Consider the following 25,297-nt stretch of genomic DNA (forward strand, 5'->3'; position numbering starts at 1 on the left):
GAGGCACAGGAAGCGGATCCAGGTAGCCGAGCCTCTCCCTCCCTGCCCGGCCCGCGCCCCTTCCCCAGCCGGCGGCTCCCTCTCCCCGTCCTCAAGGCGGCCCGGCTTCTCCGGGCGGCCCGGTTGGCCCTCAAAGGGGCTTCCCCCTCCCCGGTTCTGCGGCCTCCCTCCCCGCCCCGACGCCGTGGCGTTGCGAGGAGGCGGCGGGCGGTGCTGTGCGGCCGGCGGTGCTGAGGAGAAGCGCCCTGGTGTCGGCCGCCGCCGCCGGGGCAGCGGGAGCCCCGGAGGGGCCCCAAGCGCTGCACCGGAGCTCGGTAAAAACGCAGCTTGGCACCGGGGGGGGACAGGTTTACCTCAGAATTTTCTAGCAAATGTGTAAATATTGTGAAAAACGAGCACGCTGCGCGGCGGCGGCGGAGGTAGGGGCGTTCCGGGTGCTGTTGGCTCCGCCGTCCCCGGACCCGGGGGCTGAGGGGCGGCCGGCGGGGCAGCCCGGCCTCCCGGTAACCGAGGGCCCGGGCCCTGAAAAGCACGTCGTTTTGGTGACCGGAGAGGGAGATTTCCAGCTGTTAACCTATTTTTAATCACCGTATTAGGATCTCACCCGTTACCGGTGTCGAACAATAGCTTAGTGTGGTGTAACAACACTCAAAATACCCAGGCGAGCAAGCACCGGGAGCTGACACCCAGCCTGTCTGTTCCAGCCGCTCCTGAGGAAAAGACACGGGGACAGATGGTATAAGCATCTTAAAAACAAATGTGGCCCAGCCAGGAAATGATGGAGTAAGGAGAGGAAATTTGTTTTTAGCAAAACATAAACAAACAACCGCGTCTATAAATAGACCTAATCAGCTTTGAGACCATGTTAAAATGTAATGATAATTATATGGTGTCACTTAAAGGCAAAGTGGAGACTGCTTAGGTATTTTCACTTACTTGGAAGTCTGGACTTCTCAATGTATCAGTTTTGCAGAGTTTTTAATGCATGGTTTGGGCATAGTTACAGCATCGGTTGCTGTAATGCCTGTTACTGTTATGTATTATTAACCCTAAGCCTAAATAGTGTTTGTTTGGGATTTATTGCTCTGCTATAAGCAGAGATAATATTCACAAGAGAAATCACAGAGCCGTTCGACAGCGTGCACTGCATATGTCATCTCTCTGCTTTCCTTTCTTATCCTTTCCCTTCCCCCAGAAGATGATGTGTCTGTACTTGTCATGGTTCCTTTTTTCCCTTTAATTCAAATTGCTGGGGAGGGAATGCGAAGAGTAGTTAATCAGAATCTTGTTAAGCAAGCCTTATCAATCACAGGCATTCAGTGAATTATCGTAAAACATTACAGAATTATTCTCTTTCCATAATCGTTATAGACAGTCCCTTACCAAGGGTGACAATAGCTTGGTAAAGCATCCATGAAAACCAAATTAAATGTAATTTAATGTTTTGTATAATACCCAAGGCTGTGGTCTTGCAGGCACTTAAGCACATGCTTAATTTCCAGCCTGTTAGCAGTAAAAGTATTTCCCGGATTGTTAGTAATTAAATCGATGTCTGGGTGTTAACACTTAAGGTTTAAGATTGTGGCCTAAATTTGGGATATAATTATGCAGATAAACGTGTATTGCATCTTCATAGTTTCCCAGTGTATGTCAACAACAATGGGAAGAGGAGATGGTGAACAAAGAATACTGTTGAATGCCCAGAGGGTGTTCTAAATAGGTCTGTGAGTAAAACAACATGTATTTTTCTTGGTAGTTGGGTTGGGGGGGGGGGGGAGGGTTAAGCTTTTTGAACTTTATTGGCATAGTTACAGTCTGATTATCATGTTTTAGGATAACACTGCAAATTTCTTCTTTTAAATCGAAGCAAGGGATGTTTATTTGTAGGTGTTTCAAGTGCTTTGGAAGTGTGTACTTATTTTAGGGTGGTGTCTGTTAATAAAAAGACTGTTTATCATACTGCAGGCAAGTCTGACATTAGAATGCTCCGTTGTCATTAAGGAGAGTTGTATTTCTTCACAAGAGTGTGGTTCTTATGAGGAGACGGTGTATTTAGCTGTGGAAGAGGCTGGTGTTAGATGAATTACAGCTACTGTGTGTACAGAACCTGGGTCATGCACAATTTTTATAACATTTTACTCCTATCAAGATTGAAATCAGCGAGTTACACATGAGATGAGACATGAAAAAAGGTCTTGATAAAATGGTTCAAAGTTCTGTTGAGCCCACTTTCTGTGTTTTCCATCGGAAGTGGTAACAGGAAGGACATGTTATATGGAATGCATTTTCCTAAAAAGACACGTTGCCCAACTTCTGTTGCGTAGTTTAGGCTCTTCTGCTGGCAACAAGCTGAAAGTCGTGGACATTGCAGAAATCTTAACTTCAAAAGTTTGAAAAAAGACATTTTGGAGGTAAAGTTTTCAAAGTGTCGTTCCTGTAATTTACCTGTAATTAACATGGAGATTACTTAAGACATCCAGTAGTGAAAAGAGACTGGTCTGTAGGATGCAGATTGCTTGAGCCAGTGGGGGCCCCTCATGATTCAAGTATCTGAAAATCAAGAATGCTTGCTGTGTATAAAGGACTTACTAAAAGAAAAAAAATAACATATGTTGTCTAATGGTTAATTTAATATTTTTTCTTTAGACAGATGCATCTCAAAAGATGGGAGCTGTCTTTGAATGCCTGTTACTCCAGCAACCTGATCAAAGCTATTTCATTTCTTGGGGAAAAAAATACAGTTCCATACGTATCCTGAAATACTCACTTAAGCACAAAATCTTCAGAGTTGGTTACTTTGACAAGTGTTCAGCTGGGTAACACGTGGCACTTTGTTGGCAGGTCTGCAATTTGACTGTTAAGTAGGCATTAAGTTTTAATTACATTGGCCGGATTCCATTGTGCACAGTTTTATTCTGCCCATGTGAAGTTTGGTTTATCTTCGCGTTGCGATTAATAGCACTTACAGAGCACCTTAGTGCTGTGTCCTCTGATCTAGAAATGTTAATGCATATAAATACTGCTCTTATGAAGAGAGAAAACAGTTCTTAGGCAAATGTCTCACTGCAAATTGATGGCTGAGGTGGCATAAATGCCGTGTACGTGCCATTAATGATACGTACTTTCCTTGTTGCCTTTTTTTTTCTTTTCTCTTGAGTCACTGTTTTCAAGCTTTGAGATTCTCCTGATGAAGGACGTTACTAATGAGTGTTAGCTGTTGTACCCTGCAGTTCTCTCATGTCTTGATTTGAGCTCTGCTGGAAAGAAAATGTGCAACAGCTGCATTGCAGCTTCCTGTGCTACAGTTTTTTGTGAACAAGCATGGGAAGGCTCTTCCGAAGCAGCCATTTTTTCCAGTAACACAGATTTTAATCCATCTTGCCTGTTTGTCTTTGTTTTCTCACAAATTTTAGTAAAACTGAGTGGGATGATAACAAAGGAGAATGGCTAAATAACTTCTTTGAAAGTGAGTGGCATCAGGTGATAGAGGAGGAAGAAACAAAGATTGAGGTGGGGGAAAGCACAGAAAATAGGAACTAGAAGTAACCCCACTTGTTGGTAAAAGAAGAATCATGGTCTTGTGAAAATCTGAGTTACGTTTTTGGAGGTGGGAAGGGAAAAAGTTGAAACAACTGGCCTGGGGTTAGAGGACTGAAGCTGACAGGTTTTGGCTTCATTGTTCCTTTGGTGTGTGTTTGAGAGCTCAGCATGTGTACAGCTTTTGCTCAAAAAAATTAATGATGGCTGAAGAGAAAGAAGGAAGAAAAATACCTAATTTTTATAAGATATATATAGGAAAAAAAAAATGTGTTAATCTCTTTTGTAAAGAAAAGTTAATGTCTTGTGGCTAGCACACAGCCACGGTAATCCAGAAGAACTGGTTTCTCTGCATGGCTCTGCCACAGTTTCTTTTAAGACACCTCAGGCAATCCATGTCCTGGTCATCAGTGCAAGAGTGGGACAATTTTATGTTTATTAGTCACTGAAGAAAATATAGAGTCCTAAGAGCACGTCCTAAGACCCTAATGTGTTTATTTCCCCCTTTACCCACTCCCACCTGGTGATCTATTGAATAATGCTAATTTGTGTGCTTTTTCTCTGTCCTACTACTCTGTCCTATATTTTAGGTGACGTATAAACATTTGAGCAGGATGGATAAGGAGTACCTGCTCCCCTGCCACAGAACATCTAGTCTGAATGGTTCAGCCTGAGCTTTGATGTGCTCAGACCATCTTCAGAGAAGATAACGCTAATGCAGTTGCAGTGTCCTTATAATGTGAGGAGAGGTGTGAGAAATGGAACACAGGTTGACACAGTGTCATTTTTGACGTAACCTCTCAGCTGAAGAACAGGCTGCACCAGACAAATGTGCTTAAATTTCTTCTTTTCCGTATCTGAAAACTGTATAAACTCTTAGGCTTCAGGAGTCCTCTGTGGGGGATGGCGTTTGAAAGTCTTAAGTTCTCAGATGTAAGAGCAAAGAAGTAAACTAGGTCTTCATTTTATTGAAATCAAAGAATTTTTATGACCCCCTTTAAAACTGAGGAGCATAAATCCTTGTGATGCATTTGTCTGCGCATGAAATAACTTGTCTTGTTAGTGATAGTCATCATTTACTCTGTTCTGATTTTCCAGAAACCTTGTTTACGTTACAGTGTTGTGGAAGGAAATCATCCTGTCTTGGGTCGTGCCTGGCTTCTTGCAACTGTGCTGCAAAGAGGCCAAAAAAAGAGTGAATTTTCAAGCCACAAATATACTCTGGCCTTTTGACATCCATTGAAGGGTTCCAGGAGTAAGAGAACCTGAATAAGTCATGCTCAGGTAGAGATGAGAGGGGGAAGGAAGCTCATGGACACCCTGATTTTAATAGCTCAGTTCAGATGTGTTTATTTTTAATGGATACAGGTCTCTTTTTCTGCTGCAATCCCAGTTAGAGGATAATTAATGGGAGCTACATCAGTGTGTTGAAGGAAGTTCAGAATGTGCTGCGCTACACTTCGATTTGGGAGAGAACGGTAAAAAGTGCATTTGATGAGGGTTTTCCTTTCAATTCAGTGGGTCTGGAAGGTCACTGGGTTTGAAAATCTCAATGCGCTGGAGAATTATTCTTAAAAATCTTAATATTTCAGTGCATTTAGTAGTAAGTAGGCAGACTGAGCACTGCTTTTTCTACTTTCCTATAGGTAGGATTCTGTCTAGAATAAGAGATTGGGTTGGATTTTATTTTTAATGTCATTCTTCCAGGGTTTGTAGATTATCAGGGATCACAAATCTCTATATTTTACATGCTGTCTAGTGACAGCATGCCTTTTTGTGATATATAAAATTAAAGTAGGTGCAAGGGTCTAAACAAAATCTAGAATAGAAGTATTTGGAAGCTTGACACTATCCTATTTTTTATTAACTGAAAACAGTTTAATCATAGAATTTTTATTAAGATGACATTTTACAGCACTGCAGAAGTACATTGCCTGAAACGTTTCTTGAATCTGCCTATCCTATAACAACAAACTTTAAATATCAGAAAGTTTTAGTATGCTTTTTAAAGCTGTGTCGTCTGTTGCAAAGCTTTATAATTTATTGAGGACTATCTCTTGATTCATTTGTATAATCCTTTTCTAAATGTATAAAGAGGCTTAAAATGCCTGGTGTTTGGCTATTTTTACAACTGAAGATAAAGATGGGTTAAAATGGTTCTTTAAAAAGTTGTCCTTAAGATACTGAAATTTTCAGTGCTTTTGTTGATTTTACTTTATCAGGAAATGTAATGTTATTTTCTATCTATCATCTGTTGTAATATTTTAGCAGAAGCCTGGCTCTGCAATTAAAGGGATGAAAATAGGATGAAAAATGGGGATTAAATTGCAGGGAAAACTGTCTCAGAACGAGCTCGGGGAAACTGTGGCAGTGTCTCTCACAGGGAAGCTTTTTTGTTTGGGATGTTATGAAACTATCCCACAGAAAAGGGCAAAGCAATAGCTAGTAAGGAGCAATTGGGAAAAAAAAATGTATCTCCTGGTGCCAGCTACTGCCTGTATAGCTCATCACATGGCCCAGCAGAATCATAAATATTTTAGGAAAAGAAAAAAAAAACCTAGCAGAGGAGTTAACAGTGATGGGAATATCTGTAGCTTCTCTGACTGTTTTACAGTCTGTGCTGTGAAGAAGAACATTTGCCCTGTGAGTTGTGGTTCCAAGTTTCATTTGTTGGTAGGAAATATTAAATAGCATTATTTTCCAACTCTGTCGCTGCATCTCGTCATCACTCCCCATGGTACCTGCGCGGTAACGACGGGACACCTGCACTCCTTTTCTTTAAATGGTCGTACCTCATTTTGTTGCTATTAAACCAAATCTGCTCTGGTACCAAATTTGGTAGTATCATCAGTGATTTACAATTCCTGGTACAACTGTACCATATAAGGGGACATCACAGTATATAAATTATGTGCTTACACACACTACCAGTTAGGGAATAGTTTTCTATGACTTATCTGATGGTTTATACAGCTTTTTAAAAGAAGAGGGGGAAAAGGGGGGGGGGAGGGAGATTGAACATGGAGAAAGAGTTAATTTAATCTAGATGAGGTCTGTTAGGATCATCTGGCTTAATTTAGGCACGTGATTTTAAAAATGTCCAACTGGTGATTATGAGAGCATATTTCTGCATACATATAAAGAAGTTAGGCTTTAAAAAATGTCCGTAATCTCAGAACTAACAAACTAGGGAGTTCTTTTGGTAACTTGGCTGTCTTACGTCTGTAATATTCTCTTTTAAATTGTCCTCAGAGAGGAAAAGCAACAATCCCATCTAGAAGGATAATTCATTAACCAGTTGATTTTGAAAGTTAGCTGTGCAAACTGTTGAAAATTAACAACTCTCACCATCTAAAGTTTTTATTCTGCTGTAACAACATCTATTTGACCTTGCATTTCCACTTAACGTGTGTCTTGTGATATGATGATTATCCATCTGAAAAGCGGTAATGGAGGTTGTAAATGTTTATTGACCTTTAAAAACATTATGTCTTTAAATAGAATCTTTGAATTCTATATATTCCTGTAAATCACCAATCTGTTCTGTGGCTTCTATAATCTATTTCTTTGGCCAGCATGAGAAGAGCAGGTACAGAGAAGGGACTGCCAGATGAAAAGATGTCCTCGTGTTTCCCAGTTCTTGATCTGCGAGAAGCGGGGTGGGATTTGGAGAATTTAGCATTACTGATTAAAAGAACTCTCACAGAAAGGAATTTTGAGGAAGTTTGCATGAGTCAGTGTAACATGCCAGATGTTTGTTTCAGATATATTTTTGTGAAACGGGAACACTAGAAAGGTCTTCCTTTCCTGCTTACAAATATTAGGTCTTAATTTTAAAGAATTGCAAATGCCCATCTCCATCCTTCTGTCTTACAAACCTTTGCATTCTGCTACTTCTCTGGGAGTTGGTAAACGTACGGAATTGATGAATGCACGCAGCTTAAGGGCTCCCTTTTCCTAAAACAACTGGTTTGATGTTCATGTCCTTCATCCTGCTGAGCTTCACACTGATGTTCCTCACCTCTAGATGGGAAGAATCTCCTCAGTGGTTCTCTGAAGTCTAAGTCATTTTGTAGTTGTGCAGCGGCACTGACATTTTCCAGGCAAATCTTTCAGCTTCTTTTCAACGTGGTTTTCTCCCCTTTTACATGAAATTCAAGCTGCTTGGTACTCTCTCAGTGTGCCTGCTGTGCTGTCACTTCATACATGCTCATTCCTCGCTCTGTTGTTTTTCTTTGCTCTCAGCTTCACAACTGTTTGCATCCAAGCGTGTGCCTTAAGCAGCTTTCCGTGGGCCCGGTGCTTTCCTCTCAGTGCCTCCTTGAGCTTGCTCTGTTTCAGAAGAGCTGTTCAATAAGTTCATAGGCGTTACCCTTGGATCATCTAACTTTAGAATTCCCACTTTTTTGCTTTATGTAGACACAAAGTTCTTGGGAAAAATGACCTATTTTCACATCTTTTATGTTTTATTTCTTATTTAAATTTTGTCATAAAATAATGAAGAGGTTGCAATATCTGATTTTTGACCCCTAAATAGTTTATTTTCCCGTGTGTTTAAAACTGTATTCATTTTGCCCTTTTGCTGTTGCAGGAGGTGGGGGAGCCATTCAAAGAGGAGAAGGCTGTTGCTAAATACTTACGTTTCAACTGTCCGACAAAATCCACCAACATGATGGGCCACCGAGTTGATTATTTTATCGGTAGGGTTGCTTTTAACCAGGGAATGAAACTTTCTTCTGACATTGTACTGGGGGGGGTGGGCTGTTCTGTTTTCATTATTAGTCCTTTATCTAAGAAGTACTGATCTTACAGTTTGGTTTTGAAAACTTATCTAGGCATTAGATAGCCATAAATTTAATCTTATCAGCCTGAAGTAAACACCATAAACTTTTCGCTTTCTGATTTAAAGGTTTATAGTTGTCAAGAGTGCTGTATTTCAGAATGAAACTTTCCTCTAACATTGTACTGGGGGGGGGTGGGCTGTTCTGTTTTCATTATTAGTCCTTTATCTAAGAAGTACTGATCTTACAGTTTGGTTTTGAAAACTTATCTAGGCATTAGATAGCCATAAATTTAATCTTATCAGCCTGAAGTAAACACCATAAACTTTTCGCTTTCTGATTTAAAGGTTTATAGTTGTCAAGAGTGCTGTATTTCAGAATAGTGATTAGTCTCACTTTAAAGATTGAGAGGATGTGGAACGTCACCAGAACTGACTGACTGGTTGGTGTGGTTCAAGGAATGTAGACTAAATGTTAAAATAAATGTCATTAGTTTAATGCATTTTTAATTCCATTTTTCCCTCTAGCCTCAAAAGCTGTGGATTGCCTCCTGGATTCTAAATGGGCAAAGGCAAAGAAAGGAGAAGAGGCTTTATTTACAACCCGAGAGTCTGTAGTTGATTACTGCAACAGGTATGACCTGGCCTAATTCATCAATTTTATTAATAAGTATAGTTGTCAAGATGCCTTACTGAGGAACTAATTTGGCTTATGCTCCGTGCATTCTGCTTGTGGTTTTATGTGAAAATAATGATTGTGGTTTTATTACTCTGATTGTGGGTGTCACACCAGAAATGGAAACGGTGTAGTTTCACCATTTTTTATTCTCAAAACTCTCTCATGCTTTCCTTGTGCTGCTTGGGGCAGTGAGATGAACAAAACAATTTTGCTGAATTTTGTAGTTATTTTAAGTTAGTAGGATCAGAGCCCTCAAATCTCTCCTTCCCATTGCCATAGTCTGCCATCATGGCAGAACCTGGACTTGGAGGTTCAGTTGATGCCTCTCAAGTGGCCTGTCTCTGCTGCTCAGTGTACTCCCAAGTGCTTTGTTGAGATTGAATAGCATGTTCTGACCATTCCTCATCTGGGGCAGATGGATAGGGTTAAAGAAACTGCCTGCACTTGGAGAGCTCTGCCAAATCTACCTAGAAATGAAAAAATTGTAGCTAATAGTTAGCCTTTTTTTCTAGCCTCTTTTAGTTAACCATCCAGCAAGGTGAGATCCTTCCCCCAGTTCCAGGGCTGAGGCAGGGCTGATTCCGTGTTTGAACTTTAATCCTTTTGCACCTTTCTTCAAGAAAGTTTAGGGAAAAAAAGCATTATTTTAATGCAAGAAGAAAAATAAGTTTTCTGTTCCAGAGTGAGTTGAAGTGAGGCAGGAGTCTGTGTGTTTGTTCTTCAGTTACTAAAGCATCAGGTGAGACCACGGTTGGTGAAGTCCTGGAGCTCCAGCAGTGTAAAGAACATCTGTGTAGAGTGCAAAGAAAATCAGCTCAACCCTCTGTTCTCTGGCACTGATTTTTATCACCAGTATCATTTTGTGCCCTGATGATCCGTTTGGCACCGTACCACATCTGCGGTTTGCTTTTCTCTCTTCTGTGTTGCTAATAATGCTGAGGCTACTTTTGGTCACTGGAACCTTTTTCAGTGTTTTAAACATTAGCTCTGTGCTTCCCTTGCCTTTTGGAAGGGGTGGAGGAATACCTTGATACTGAACTAGGCCCTTCAGTGTAAGAGGCTACTTAGGCTCTTGTTCATATTAAAAACAAATACCTTAACTCTCTTGGTGTGGCTGTTGCTTGTTTTACCTGCCCTATCAAACAAAAACCAAATATGAGATCCTGCTCCTTCAGCCCATGACAACTGCATCCACCAGTTGTGTATTTAAAACAAGGAACTAACTGAATTTGTAACGCTGCTCCAGTACGCAAAGTCTCCTGGTAGACTTATATATTGATCTAAGTTCAGTAAGTTTTCTTTTGAGGGGATTTGTCACAAATAAGGCACGTCAATAATGGTTTGTTCAGCAGATCTATAGAGGGAAAACACGTGGGGAATCACCAAGCAACCAGCACTTCACTGGTTATGTCAAGGTCTGTCCCTCTTCAGGCCCTGGCTGGTGGCCACGCTGATGCCGTGGCTGCAGGATCTAAGCAGAAGGTCTTACACAGTCTCTTCTTTTTATGTTCCATCTGAGGCAGAAGCAGCTCCTGCAAGTGCAAGAGCTGTCCCACAGGCCAGACCTGTCCCCTGGGCTGCTCAGTACCAGAGTCCCCCAAAGTCCCAGCTGTGAAGAAAAGAAGTTTCTCCCAAAGACACGATTTTCTGTTGCTAAAAAGAGCACCCACGTCAGCAGTTGTCTGAAGGAAGGTTTTTAATGTACCTGGAACAACTTTCCTTGATAGTCATCACGCACATAACTTTAATTGGAAGAATGACTTCTCTCTCTTTAGCGAGTTTTTCTAAATTTAACAAGCAGCCCAGCGTCAGGATTTGGTTTGCAGCAAGAGATGAGAGAAACCAAGGACAGATCAGCTGGATTTGGAGCGTAGGACCAGGATTATCGGTGTGAGGGAGTCCGTGGGCTTCACACCCCGCTGCTTCCTCTCAGGCTGAAGAGCAGTGTTGTGTACTGCTCCTCCTCTGCTGGGTTTGGCTGGGGTCCTTGTTGTTGTTACTTGTTGGTGACAACCAAATACTACACCCTACAAATACTGGCCATAGATACACTTGACACAGGATAATTAGGTCTGGTGTATTTAGTTGTAAACAGATGATGGTGACCTCTGTCTTTCAGTCATGCTATTGATGATGGTATTAGATAGATAATCTAGAATGGTATCTAATAACAAACTGAGTGTAAACCTTGTTATCACAGCCACACTTAAATGTATCATTTAATCTTTTTCGTTTTAAGACTCCTGAAGAAACAGTTTTTTCATCGAGCGTTAAAAGTGATGAAAATGAAACCCGACAAGGATACAAAGAAAGAAAAGGAAAAAGGAAAGGCGGAGAGCGGGAAAGAGGAGGAGAAAAAGAGCAAGAAGGAAAGCGGCAAAGATGAAAAAACTAAGAAAGAGAAAGAAAAGGAAAAGAAAAAGGATGGTGAAAAGGAGGAGAGTAAGAAGGTGAGTACTGGCTGTAAGAGAAGAGACAAACTGTAACAGGAAATACATTACCCCATTGTTAAGAGGACATTGACTTAAAAATCTGCTTGCTTGGTTGGTTCTAAAACGTGACACCTCTTGTGCCTGTTTGCATGTCTAAAATAAGAAAAACCACCCACAACGTTGGAGTAGTTCTGATTTTGATGGGCCTTTGAACCACCCACAACTTTGGAGTAGTTCTGATTTTGATGGGCCTTTGTGTCCCTCACCATCTTCTAATGTGGACCGAGTTAATCAGAAGCTTCTCCCCAGCCGCAGCAGGCGGCGACACGCTGCACGAGTGGGTGTCAGCACAGAGAGAAACACGGGCACGGGACCTCACAGCTCACAGCAGCACAGCTGCGCGCGTGAAACACACACAGTTTTGCAATGTTTGATAATAAGAAGGTTTGGAATGTGGTGTCTGATACTTTGTGCTCGTAAATAGCTCTGTAATAGGGGCCAGTTTTCTGTACAACAGCTCCATTGCTCATCTGCATAAAGCTTATTTTTCTGATTTATTTACTTTCTTTAAAGATCAGACTGTTACTGCTGTACAAGTTTTCATGTGCTTGCTCACGTTTTCACTCCTGATTTATTTTATTAGCGGAACAGAATTCCTAAAAGAAAATGTTAGGAATCTGTGGGAGAAACTTGATGAAGGGATGTGTTTTTTCTTCTTTTCTTTTTCTATACAGTGAGAGTAGGATAGTGCTCAAAAGTTACTCCCACTCAGCCACTCAGGAAGTGAAATAATAACACATTCAGAGAGAGGTATAGTCTGCATGTACACAGATAGAGATCTCAGAAGAAAGCTACATGGCTAATAAAAGAATTCTAAACAAAAACGTAAGTCTAAACATAGAATCCAATATAAGATCACTGAACTCTGGAGGTACTTTAAAATGCTGAATGTGAAAGTTACGAACTGCTCCAATTTCCTATCATCTGGAGCGTTACATTATTAGATGTAATGTTAATTTTTAAACTAATCATTAATTATTGAACTGATATTTTAGCAGATTATATAAACCAGCGGGCAGTAACTTGAACAATAACACAGGACAAAAATTGAGAATTAGAAAGTTAATTTCAAGCAAAGAAATAAGCAAAGAGAAGGAAACAGGAGACAGGGGAGAGGAAGCACAAGATCCAAAAAGAAATTGAGGAGGACAGAGAAGAATAAACAGGCAGGAACTGGTTCTGACAGGATGCCTCTGTGGTAAATCCTCACCAAGGTACCAAATAATTCTAATAAAGCTGGTGAAGATGAAGTGTTGTACTTTGTTCTTGATCTTTGTGCAGACTTTCTGCTAATATCAGCGGAGCTTTGCTGTGCATTTGAAGACATAATGTAATCCTGAAGTCATAGTCTAACCCTTAGACACTTAATTAAAATAAAATTTGTCTTTCCTTACAGTTTTCCTTTACTTTTGAGCTACCAAGTTGGTAATAAATGAGACCAGGAGACAATAAAGCATCTTTACTTAAAAAGGATGAACATGATCTTAAGTTTGTGAGAAGTTATCAGACAGTATATTAAAATACTGGAAATTAAAACCTTCTTTAAAAAAATACATATTTTTTGTTTATTGTCAGGATGAGGCCCCAGGAACACCCAAGAAAAAGGAAACTAAGAGGAAATTTAAACTTGAGCCACATGAAGACCAAGTTTTCTTGGATGGAAATGAGGTGAGATTTGTGGGTACTTTCTAGCTTCAGTGCCAATGTGCTGTTGTCAGGTAACAGGCTCGTTTACTGGGTTTCTGCAAATTCTTTCTTGATATGTTGAAAGAAAAATTAATGGCAGTTTGATGGCTCATGGTGAAACATCAGATTTGTAGTTACTTGCAAGGAGGTTAGAAGCAGGTGAATGTAGGACAGCAACTTAAAACATCTAAAAGAAAGAGTAATTTCCAGTTGTTGAGGTGTTTGCAGCCATGAGGTGAAATGTTTGTCCTCGGGGTGTGATGACAGGGTGTTGGACTGGGCTGGGTGACACCCCAGAAGCTTGGGCCAGCTTGATCAGGAGGGTGGACTGGAGACTGCCTGAGGTCCCTTCTAGCCCAAAGTATCCCGTGGCCATCGTGCTGAAATGTTTCCTGGTAGTTCCTACTAACACATCTGCCATGAGGGTTGCTGGTTCCTGGTAATCAGCTAAGATTAATAGCTGTTTTAGCTATTAATAGCTAAGATTCAAGCAGTTTAGCTTGGTACGAAAAAAAAAATATGCTATTTTTCAAGTTCAGGAACTCCTACACTTCACCAAGGTTGTTTTTTTTGTTAATAAAGCTGAGCAAATCTGCTTCAGAGGGATCCACAGTTCCCTCACAAAGGTTTGGTACCCAGTGTTGCGAGAGAGTGGACATTTAGATAACAGGGCGTGGTGGAACAGAGGGTACAATTACACTTATCTGAGGCATCAAATGGGACTTAACGCAGATCTGAGCATTTCAGCTGGTTGCTTTGTTCCATATGTTCACTCTGTGTTTTTTTTTTTTCTCTTGAGGGAATCTCTTCAAAGCTAGAAGTATCGGGGGTTTTCTGTGTTTCCACTTGGTGGACCTGAGACGTTTTTTCTTTACAAAAGTTTTTTGGCTTCGTGCTGACCAACATTAATGACTAAAGAAAGATAAACACATCCTCAGTTCAGTGCTACTTCTGAATCTTTCCTTTCCCCATCAGTTTTACTGTCTGATTGTTTTCCCCAGGATTTTACACCACCTCTAAGTTACTCTGGGTACAGTCTTTTTCATGAAATAATTCTTTGAGAGGTCCAGTCTCAGATTTCCACTGTTTTCCTTACACAGTATGGAAACTCCTTCCTTGTCCCTTTCCCCCTCTCAGCCTCCAGCACAACCAGTGCCCTGCCCAGTGCTGTGTGGTGTCCTGCCCCAGCACCACGGTGTCCTTCGGCCTCCTGCCAGGAGCCTTAGATTACCATCAGCCCCAGGGAAGGCGGGGGTGTGGGCAGGCAGGCGTGCAGCCCCTGGGCTGCCTCTCACCTTTCTGACTGCCAAAAACTTCTCCCAAGTCCTGTCCAAAGTGTAGCCGTTCGGCACCAAGCGTGACAGCACGACAGCGAGTGTTTGGGTCAAGGAATAAATAAAATCATTTTATCAGACAGCTTGTTTCCCAAGTGTAAACCAGATTATTTCTGTTGTAGGTCTATGTCTGGATCTATGACCCCGTTCACTTTAAAACTTTTGCCATGGGACTTGTGCTCGGTAAGTAAGGGTAGATATTAGTGAGCACGTCGTAAGTTTAGGGGTGGTATCAACAGAGGTTTGTCTTTTTTCTGGACAAAGTTCTGCTCTTCAGTTCCAGCACGATTTCATACTAATCATATTATATGAATTTTGATCTCAGGGCAGAGCCGCTACAGGTATTTAAAACAAAACCAAACCTGAAACGTGCTGTAGCCAACTGTCTGAGCTTGCACAAGTTTGCAAGCTCTTCACTTCTGTTGTTTTAAACTAACAAATTGCCCAACAGGCAAATGTGGTTTATATAAAGTGTGAAAGATGTTAAAGGAATTATTTTAAACTACAAATGATACCTTTCTGACCCAAGAACTCGCATTTGTGTAGGATAAGCCTAATAAACTAATTTTTTATTGTTGATCTAAATTAGTATTGATGGTAACTGACATTGGTGAGCTAACAGATCATTGTATTGCCCTTGACCTGTACCTTCCAGCATCCTCGCCCTGAGAGAACCACCCTTCCTGAGAATCCAGGTCATCCCTTGGGGGCATATTCAGTCCTTGGGGGCATATTCAGTCCTTGGGGGCACCACGATCCCCACCCAGGGACATGGAGTTGCTGAGTGTGGAACGAGCACGAGAACAGGAGCGGGGGGACTAGACAAGGTTTCAGTCAAGGCCCAAAATACCGTCAGTAACTCACACTACGCTAAGCCAGTGCCTTGAGCCTAGAAGTTTTTCTTGTGCATAGCAGGAAAGACTAATTGTGCTGCTTCTTATGCTTTTCTCCTTCTCTCCCTATTCAGTGATTGCCGTTATAGCTGCAACTCTGTTCCCGCTCTGGCCAGCAGAAATGCGTGTTGGTGTTTATTACCTCAGCGTAGGCGCGGGCTGTTTTGTCGCCAGTATTCTGCTCCTTGCCGTTGGTAAGTGTCGCTGCTCCTCACTTCATCAGCAGGAGGGGAAGCCTGGAAGGGCGGAGAGGCAGCCCGAGATGTGTCACTGTCTCAGCAGCAACAGCCAGGCTGATCCTGTGCATGGATTTCCCTCCCGGCCACCGGGTGTCAGGGTTGTGCCGCAGACAAAGCGCACGCTCCTGTCTGTCACCTGTTGGTGATTTGTTTACAGACTCTGTTTAAAAAAAGGGGCAAAACGTACCCAAGAACCGTACATAAGAACAGATTCAGTAGTGACAGTGGTGTAACCAGGATTTTTAAGCTTTCTTGGGTTTGTATTTCTTCAGCAGAGGGGATTAAGAGCTAAATTGTAGATATAAGGTTAATGGGTGGGGGAGTCATGGTGAAAATAAACTTCCACAGTGATGTTGCAGAACCAGAGGTGCTGGGCCCCTCTGCTGTGAGGACAGGCTGAGAGAGTTGGGGTTGTTCAGCCTGGAGAAGGCTCCAGGGAGACCTTAGAGCCCCTTCCAGTCCCTAAAGGGGCTGCAGGAGAGATGGGGAGGGACTCGTGATCAGGAAATGGAGCCGTAGGATGAGGGGGAAGGGTTTTACCCTGAATATGGGAGATTCTGATGAGATCTCAGGAAGAAATTCTTGACTGTGAGGGTGGTGAGAGCCTGGCCCAGGTTGCCCAGAGAAGCTGTGGCTGCCCCATCCCTGGAGGGGTTCAAGGCCAGGCTGGATGGGGCTTGGAGCAACCTGGTCTGGTGGGAGGTGTCCCTGCCCAGGGCAGGGGGTGGGAACTAGACCATCTTTATGGCCCCTTCCAATCCAAACCATTCTATGATTTTTTTTTTTTTTTTTCCCCCAAGGTCACCCCTGGCTTCGGGTGGGCGTTAGTGGTGTTTATAATAAGACCTCAAATTTCCCTTCTCCTTCTTTATACAGCTCGCTGCATCCTCTTCCTCATCATCTGGCTCATCACTGGAGGAAGGCATCACTTCTGGTTCCTGCCAAACCTCACCGCGGACGTGGGATTCATTGACTCCTTCAGGCCCCTGTACACACACGAATACAAAGGACCAAAAGCAGACTTAAAGAAAGAGGAAAAATCAGAATCCAAAAAGCAGCAAAAATACGACAGCGAGGAGAAATCGGATAGTGAGAAGAAGGAGGAAGAGGATGGGAAAACAGAAGCAACGAGGAACTCGGGAACAGAGGGCTCGGGAGGAGAGCGCCATTCAGACACTGACAGTGACAGGCGTGAAGACGACAGGTCCCAGCACAGTAGCGGAAACGGCAACGACTTTGAAATGATCACAAAAGAGGAACTGGAACAGCAAACAGATGAAGGGGATTGTGAAGAGGAAGAGGAGGAAGATACCGAAAGTAGGCCTTCACACAAAAAATCATAACTCACTGTGGGTTTGGGACTCAGGATGTGCAAATGGTTGGATTTTCTTCGTTGGCTGATCACCAAAACATAGACCATACAGTAGCATCTTTGTTTGCTGAAATATACATGTTACCAAACAGTTTTATATCTAGTTCCTTCATTATTTTTTTTTTTTTTTAACCATTAATTTGATTACTTGGTACTATGTTAATCATTAATAGCCATTGACGGAAGTTTTATCAATCTGACAAGTTTTCTATTGATTGATAGATTGCCCAGATCGTCCTCAAATGTACTGAAAAACGTAATTTTCTGGTACTTGCATAACCGGTCAATTAGTTCCGCTTCTCAAACTTGCTTTTGTAAAACAAAGTTGAATGACCAAATCTCAGATTATTCCTAGTTATACTCATTTGATAGCTAGTTAGGTAAAGCCCTTCTTAGCCCACAGCTTCCTCGATATTTCTTCTTGATTTTATTTTCAAAAGATTGTGAAAACTTTTCCTAAGAAGAAACCTAGTTTTAGCAGAAGTATTTTTTTGCTGAAAATAGAAAAAAGCTGGTAGCGCTGACCGTGGCTGCAGTGTCCTCTGTCTCTCCAGACTGTGTGCCCAGCAACCGAGGAAATCCAAACTGGTTTTGTACATCGGTTCAGAGAAAGGTGTCATCTCCAGCAGGGGAAGGAAGCAGCACCCTTTGGAAATTAACGGCTGGTTTCTTTCTCCTGCTCCATCGTAATTAAAACGACGACAAACAACAACAAAAAAAAATGTATTCTGTACATAATTTACAAATAAAGCAAACCATTTACTTTAACTGCTACTTATTATTTAGAGATTTGATCCAGCATTCAGTTTGTAATATTAAAGCCATTTTGTGGTGTATCTATCAGAGAAATGCAAGTCAAGAGGACCTCACAGAATATTTGTGTATGATCGGTAGCTGTTCCACAAGAGCTTTAGTTTTGTGCCAACATTCCATGTATTTGAGTAAATTGATCTTTATTAAATGAAAGCAAACAACATAGCTGTATGTATGCCTTAATGTTAAAACTTTCCATATTCTGGAACTGGAATACTTTTTAAACCGAAGAGACGGGAGAGTATTCATCTGTTCAGAACTGTAGGTAACTCAAAGCTAATATGAAGTGACCATTAATAATTTGTTTATAAATATCTTTCAGTAGTCTGTGCAGTTTCTCTCGCACATCCCTTTCAGCTGGATGTTTGGAGGATCTACTGTGTGTTTTGATTAACTGAGCATTAACTTGGCGGCGTTCCTCTAGAGGACTTTTAACAGTAACTAGAGATCTGATCGTCTCCGAACCCTCACCTTCTCCGAGTGGGTAAGCTCCGTGGTTTAATAACTGACTTGAGAACTCTTTTTCCTCTCCTAAATTGCTTCCCCTTCCTTCCAGCTTTAGCATTTTGGATGAAGATACTAATTTTTCAGATTGTGCAAATATATCCATCATAATGGGTGCGTTGATAAACAATTCATGGATATGGTGTATTTGCTTCTTAAATTTCCTGAATATTTACTCCATAAAGAAACAGATAAATTGGATCATTTTTTTTTTTTAATATAGCTAAAAATTAAAGGACCCATTACCTAAACGGATTGACTCCTGAGCACTTGTGTGTTATCACTGATTAAAATAGCTAACGAAGTCCTGTGGCTGCCTTCAGTACCTTACCGAGATGTGTGAGGATCACAGAATCAGAATGGTTCTGGTTGGAAGGGACCTTAAAGATGGTCTATTTCCACCCCCCTGCCCTGGGCAGGGACACCTCCCACCAGACCAGGTTGCTCCAAGCCCCATCCAGCCTGGCCTTGAACCCCTCCAGGGATGGGGCAGCCACAGCTTTTCTGGAGAACCTGGGCCCAGAATTTAAAGTACTCAATTGTTTCAAGTACATTTCCTCCTAAAAAGGAAATTTTAACATCTAGAGGGAATTGCTGAGAAAATACAAGTTGAAACAATCACTTGCATTTCACATTTTTGTGTCCCACATTGAGAACTGAGCTGCATTTCTCTCTGGGCAAAAATCTTGAGCTCCTTGGCTTCTGTAGTTCATGGTACAGGTTGCTTGGTAACTCTTCCTTTCTTCTTACCACACCAAAAAAAAAGTTATAACTATCTGTACTGAATACCTTCTCACAGTTGATTATATTTGATTTCTCTCAATTGCAGTGGCAGCTCAAACGACGTTATCTCCAGAGGCTGTTTGAAAACTGGCACTTGGGAGGGCACTGACCGCGTGCGTGGCACGGTGTCCAGCACTGGGTCTCAGCAGGCTACTGCCATTTTTTTGAGGATTTAAAGTACTCAATTTCAACTGTTTCAAATACATTTCCTCCTAAAAATGAAATTTTAACATCTAGAGGGGCATTGCTGAGAAAATACAAGTTGAAACAATCAATAAATACTTAGTAATGTTGCCATCTGCTTGCTGTTAAGTGGATGTGTGTGACAGGCCAGCACTGCCCACCTCTGGCCTGGGGACAAGTGTCTGGATCTCAAAATTAATTATCAAAACTACGTATATTCAATAATAAATACTTTAGTAATGTTGCCATCTGCTTCCTGTTAAGTGGATGTATGTGACAGGCCAGCACTGCCCACCTCTGGCCTGGGGACAGGTGTCTGGATCTCAAAATTAATTATCAAAACTATGTATATTCACCTTAATAGTGTTCCAGCCTCACACAGCTGCAGAAATTGAATTACTCTTAAAACTCTTTCCCTTGATCTGCAGTGAACTCTGAATCTTCTGAAGAAGTAGCGTGAAACTCTTCAAACTCTTTCCCTTGATCTGCAGTGAACAACTCTGAATCTTCTGAAGAAGTAGCGTGAAGGAAGAGATCTGTGGGAGCTGTTCAGTGGTTAAGGAAAGGACTTCATGACCCATTCCTGTAATCCAGCATTTTCTACAAATATCCCCCAAATACTTCAGAATTTCTTGGAATGACATAACGAGAGCAGTGATTACAGAATGCCAGTAGCAGTACAATTTGTGAGTGGACTTGGGGTATCCTGAGAAACACCTCCAGTCCAGAGAGAGAAAATCACAAAGGTACTTGGCCACTTTTAGTTATTTATCAGGACACTTTTTATATCGGGTATTTAAAAGTTCTTACCCTTTTTGAGTGGTCTAAGGTGACCTTATGGGAAAAGGAAGAGATCTGTGGGAGCTGTTCAGTGGTTAAGGAAAGGACTTCATGACCCATTCCTGTAATCCAGCATTTTCTACAAATATCCCCCAAATACTTCAGAATTTCTTGGAATGACATAACGAGAGCAGTGATTACAGAATGCCAGTAGCAGTAAAACTTGTGAGTGGACTTGGGGTATCCTGAGAAACACCTCCAGTCCAGAGAGAGAAAATCACAAAGGTACTTGGCCACTTTTAGTTATTTATCAATCAGGACACTTTTTATTCTGTGTATTTCAAAGTTCTTACCCATTTTGAGTGGTCTAAGGTGACCTTATGGGAACAAGTATAAACTTTCATATTTAGCAGAAAGTTACTTTAATAACTACTCTCTTGAAACATCCTTCCTGCAATAAAATTTCATAGTGGTCTTACTGATACTCCTCCCAGTATTTAATAAGCCAAATATAATTTTCTGATTACTTTTCTTTGCAAGAAAATATGATTATTCCTAACTTTTTTTAAAATTAATTAATTACTGTCAACACAAGTGAGTATTTAATGCAGATCAGTATTTAATGGAGGTGTTACACCCAAGAGTGCTCTGCTCTGGTACAGATACAATCACCTCAGCTCACTTGGGGTCTTTAAACAAAGGGAGATCTTTCTCTAGCAATTAAGAATGAATTAATAATTATTTTTTTTACAACCTTGCATATTTCTTCACCTGTAGAAATGTTACAGCGCTGGTGGGGATGCTTGTGATGATAAACAACTTTCGAATAGCAAAATACCTTTATAGCAGCGGCTCAGGGGGAGTATTTACTTTCACCTGTTATATATCATAGAGCAGATTTTTCTGTGTGGTTTTTTTTTAAATATATATATATATTTTCTAGGAGATATATATATATTGGTCACTTAGGCCTGCTTCGGTTTCTGGTAGAAATAACAACAGGTGGAGTTCATAGAGCAGATTTTTCTGTGTGGTTTTTTTTTAAATATATATATATATTTTCTAGGAGATATATATATATTGGTCACTTAGGCCTGCTTTGGTTTCTGGTAGAAATAACAACAGGTGGAGTTCACAGATCATCACACAGCGTGAAGAAGGGCAGATAAAGAAAAATAGAGAATGTCTCAGTTCCTCAGTCAGCTCTTAAATTATGCTTTAACCGGGACAAACAAACCTCCCTTTTGTTAGCTCAGGAGAAAGGCTGACAAAAGCCTCTGCCTGATGGAAACATTAAATAAAGAAAGACAATATAAACATTAAATGTAGAAGTGTTAAAAAATATACCTGCCTGGCTTAGCCCCTTATTTCCCTCCCTGCAACCAGTAGTGCCTCTCTGTGGCTGTCAGAGCCTCGCAGGGTTACTCTCCAGCTCCTCTGAGAACATAATTCTTTTCTAATAGGCTCACAGCGACAGCAAAGTAATATTCAAACCTCACAGTTGGGCTCAAAAGCACCGAGCAACAGAGAAACATCCTCTTCTGGCTGCAGTTTTGCTGGCAGTGGTTGGACGTCCCCGTCAGGATCGCCGTTGGCAGGTGGAGTTGAAGTGAGGTGAGGTCAGAGTAAAGTCTTCTCCTCCCTCGGGCAGTTGCTGAGCGCTTGCCCCTCGCTGTCCCCACGCTGCAAATTATATACAACAGCCACAAACCTATGCAATTTTCAAAATAAAATGCACCTAAATACCATCTAGAAAAAAGACCACTGTAGAAAAGTTGTATTAGTACCTACAGTTTTCCTCCCAGGAGATGCCCCTGGGAGGACAACAGACTGGCTTCTCCACCACCAAGTGGTCCAGGGCTCAAACGAGCTCTTGGATGCTGTGGGCCTGACTGTAAATGACAAAGCCTGGCTGTTTGTGATGGGGACATGTCCTTCCCTTCTTCTCTGTCCCCAAAAGTGGCCCTATTATGCTCTAGGTGCTCTGCATTGCTATGCACTGCCATTAGCTTGGGGTGATTTTAAAGCAGTGCTGGCCGTTAAGCATCCCATGAAAGATGCTCTGGCCTTAACTTACTTATGAAGGGAGAGCTGAGTCCTTTTACCTTCCAAATTCACTCCCCTCCTCCACAAAGCGAAGCGGCACAGGTCCAGCATCCCAGGAGCCAGTGGTCTCCCTGGCTTGACTTGATTCTGGAGATGCCAACACCATTCACCAGCAACTGCTTGAAGCCCACTGCAGCATGTAAATTCAGATCAACTTTTCAGACAGAAATGCTTTATACATACAGATTCTATACATACTATTTCTGAGTTCTAAAAAGCTTGCATTTCCCTTACTTTCTGATATCTGAGTCTAGATTCTTCACGGAGTTTACCTTTTTCTTTTAAATTAGGCAACTCTTGTTAGGAACTACAGCCTGTCCTGCAAAGGAGTCTCTACCTACTCTGCAGCACAGCCGTGTGAGAGATGTACTGATGTGTAAATACAGAAGAGACAGATCAGTTCTGGTAGGGAAAGAGCAGTGATATTTACATGGAATAAGGTTGAGCCCCAGCTCTCTCCAGAGGATTTCTCAGGCTACCCGGGTATTTTGTCTAATTAAAAGGATGGAGTGATTTGATACTTAACCTCTCTGATCAATCCCTCTATAAAATCAGAATAATTTACTAGATCTTTACCTGCTTTTCCACTGGAAGACGGTGTTTGCAAAACATGTGTTTGCAACACGTGTTGACTTCTAGCAAACATTTACAAGTCACAGGTATTCAACTGCTGAGCGTGTTTTGTTACTGATTCTGATTAAATACTACTTCCAAAGGAGTCGGAGGGGAGTGGTGTGAACCAGCCCGTGGCTCTGCTGCACACCCAGCACTGCAGCTTCCTCGCTCCGACCGTAAGGAGAAGGACAAAACAATCCTATCAGTGTCAATGAACTGGGACCCAGCAGCTGCTGAATGTTTTCAATTGACTTCCTGGTAATGGCTGGTACAATTTCATTAGGGCTTCTCCATTTATTTAATAAAACATTGGATTATTTTATTTGTAATAGAGCAACAGGTGCAGGAAAACAAAAGGCACATTTCCTGATTGTGTCCACAAAGAGTCCATTACTTACTGGCTGACACAGCAGGCATTCTTTTTACCATGCCTTTGGTTTTTTTTCAATGTGAAAATAATAATCACTCGGGAAAATAATTGGTTTATGATAAAAGGCTTTTGAGAGAGGAGTTAGTTTAGAGTTAGTAACAGCACTATGCAAACAGTTTCAGTGCAAGTTAAAGTAAAGAGAGGGCTAACAGTACTCGGTAAACACTGATCCTGCTTTAGATGCAGATCAAAGGGTTCTCTACAGGTGGTAGAATGTTAAACCTCATCTATAAACCAGAAACAAACAGAAAAGGCTACAAAAGATCCTTGAAAGTGCTCTAGAGCCTGGATCCAGGAAAGGGTGTAGGTGCTCACCAGACACTCCTGCAGTTTAGCTTTACTAGCCAAGAAATGAAACACAGAGAACAGTCCTGCGTGACTCCCAGTAGCCTTAACAGTAAATTCCTATTTCCTCTTTCTGGCCTATCAGTCTTCAACCAATAATTAAGAAAGGCGGTTTCTTGGGAAGCAGAAGATGGAGTTTTGAATTCTTTGGGCTGACAGTGGGATTAAAATGACATTTCCTCCCTTTTTAGATTCCTTTTACATGACAGCCCCACCACAGAAATTGTTTAAAAAGGAAGTCTAGTGGGAGGCAGTAATATACTACCAGGCTACAGAAGATTCCTAACTCTGTTTTGTTGTTTGTGAACAACACAACAAGAGTAGGATTGCACCTTGCACTCCATGCTGGCTTCAGTCTGAACATTTTTAATTGTCACCAGCAAGCCATCAACTGGAGTTTATAAATTACTGGTTGCTGTCATGTAGTTTTCAGAGCCTTGCTCTTCCCGTCTTTCTTCTAGTTCCCTGAAAAATCCTTTGTGTCAAAGACAAGCAAAAACCAAAAAGTCTGCAGTGTCATCACGAGCAGCAGGAAAGGTTCCACCTCGTGCAGTGGAAGTGTGACATGGTGGCACGATCACAGGAACGCTGCTTCTGAAAAACACATCAAGGCTGGCAACAACCCTGCACTGCAGTTACTAGGCCTACACTGAATAGGCAGAGTTAGAATTCTGTAACAAGATGCCTTCAAATTAAAATTACTGTGGAAATCTTTACAGCTGCTTCTCAACAAGAACTTCCTGAGAACAAACCTGTTACTTTTAAGGTGAGCACCTCGAATGAGTCAAATCAAGATTCAAATGGATGTCATCTGTGCTTTTAAAAGATTCCTGAAAAGTAAATGAAAACACCTTGTAAATGGGACACTAGTCAAGTATTTTCTTCTTTAAAAAAATAAAGTTAAAGATTTTATTATTTACGTATCTTATGAATAAATTAAAATCTTTGTAAACACCACACTGTGTTTCCGAGACAGGCGGTCTTTCAGGAACAGCAGCTCCACAACCGCTTGCTCATCAGCCACTGCAAAACTGCAGGGACTAATCCTGTGCTGAGCAGGCAAAAAACCTCCCGGGGCACTCAACACGCTCAGCTGGGCAACACCCAGCCAAAGGCACATCCAGGAGAAAGGACAGGGCACAGGAAAGGCCCTGTCAGATGGGCACTCATCTCCACGGACAAATATATTCCAGAGGCAACATTCTGCGCTCACCGTGCTCTGTCGCCAGCTCTGCTCATGGCTGTTACAGCCCTTCGTCTCCAAACTGAGTCACAACCCAGAAAATTGATTTTTCATAACCATTTTTTCCAGGAGTTCACTTTGCAGTGTACAGCTTTCCCTCTACATGACATCAAAACGCATAAATGCATAGATCTCCGCATGGTTCGAGGTGTCCAAGATGCCAACATAACATTTCTTGAAATACACAAAAATGAAGCTTAAATTTATTCCTTCTGCTCAAGTGAATAAAGGGGCAGATAGCAACTATCACAACACATCCCAAACAGGAAGAACTGGGAAAAGTAAAGATCCATTGCTAACTACATCAGAAACATTCCTTCTATTCCTTCACGTAATGGTAAATAAGTTGTATTCATCATCTACAGCTACCTCTGTCTGAAGAAAAGCTCCTGGCCCTAAATCAGGCAGCACTGAGGGTGAAGCAGAAGCAACATGCAGAAAATCTACTGTTCTCCATTGGTTTTTCTCAGTGACCTCAGAAGC

The 25,297-nt window shown here is 41.6% G+C and overlaps 1 protein-coding gene across 1 annotated transcript; it reads left to right on the top strand.

The window, feature by feature from the left end:
• The first annotated feature begins 6 nt into the window (after window positions 1-6).
• Window positions 7-18,142, top strand: SEC62 (SEC62 homolog, preprotein translocation factor). The gene is made up of 8 exons (XM_014938857.1): window positions 7-22; window positions 8,129-8,237; window positions 8,846-8,951; window positions 11,236-11,446; window positions 13,064-13,156; window positions 14,631-14,691; window positions 15,476-15,595; window positions 16,517-18,142. Exons 2-8 carry the CDS (start codon window positions 8,207-8,209, stop codon window positions 16,981-16,983), a joined length of 1,089 nt encoding a protein of 362 aa, XP_014794343.1. The 5' UTR covers window positions 7-22; window positions 8,129-8,206; the 3' UTR covers window positions 16,984-18,142.
• Window positions 18,143-25,297: the final 7,155 nt, after the last annotated feature.

The sequence above is a fragment of the Calidris pugnax genome, unplaced genomic scaffold (genome assembly GCF_001431845.1).
Source record: "Calidris pugnax isolate Ruff unplaced genomic scaffold, ASM143184v1 scaffold52, whole genome shotgun sequence".
In the NCBI taxonomy this organism is placed as follows: domain Eukaryota; kingdom Metazoa; phylum Chordata; class Aves; order Charadriiformes; family Scolopacidae; genus Calidris; species Calidris pugnax.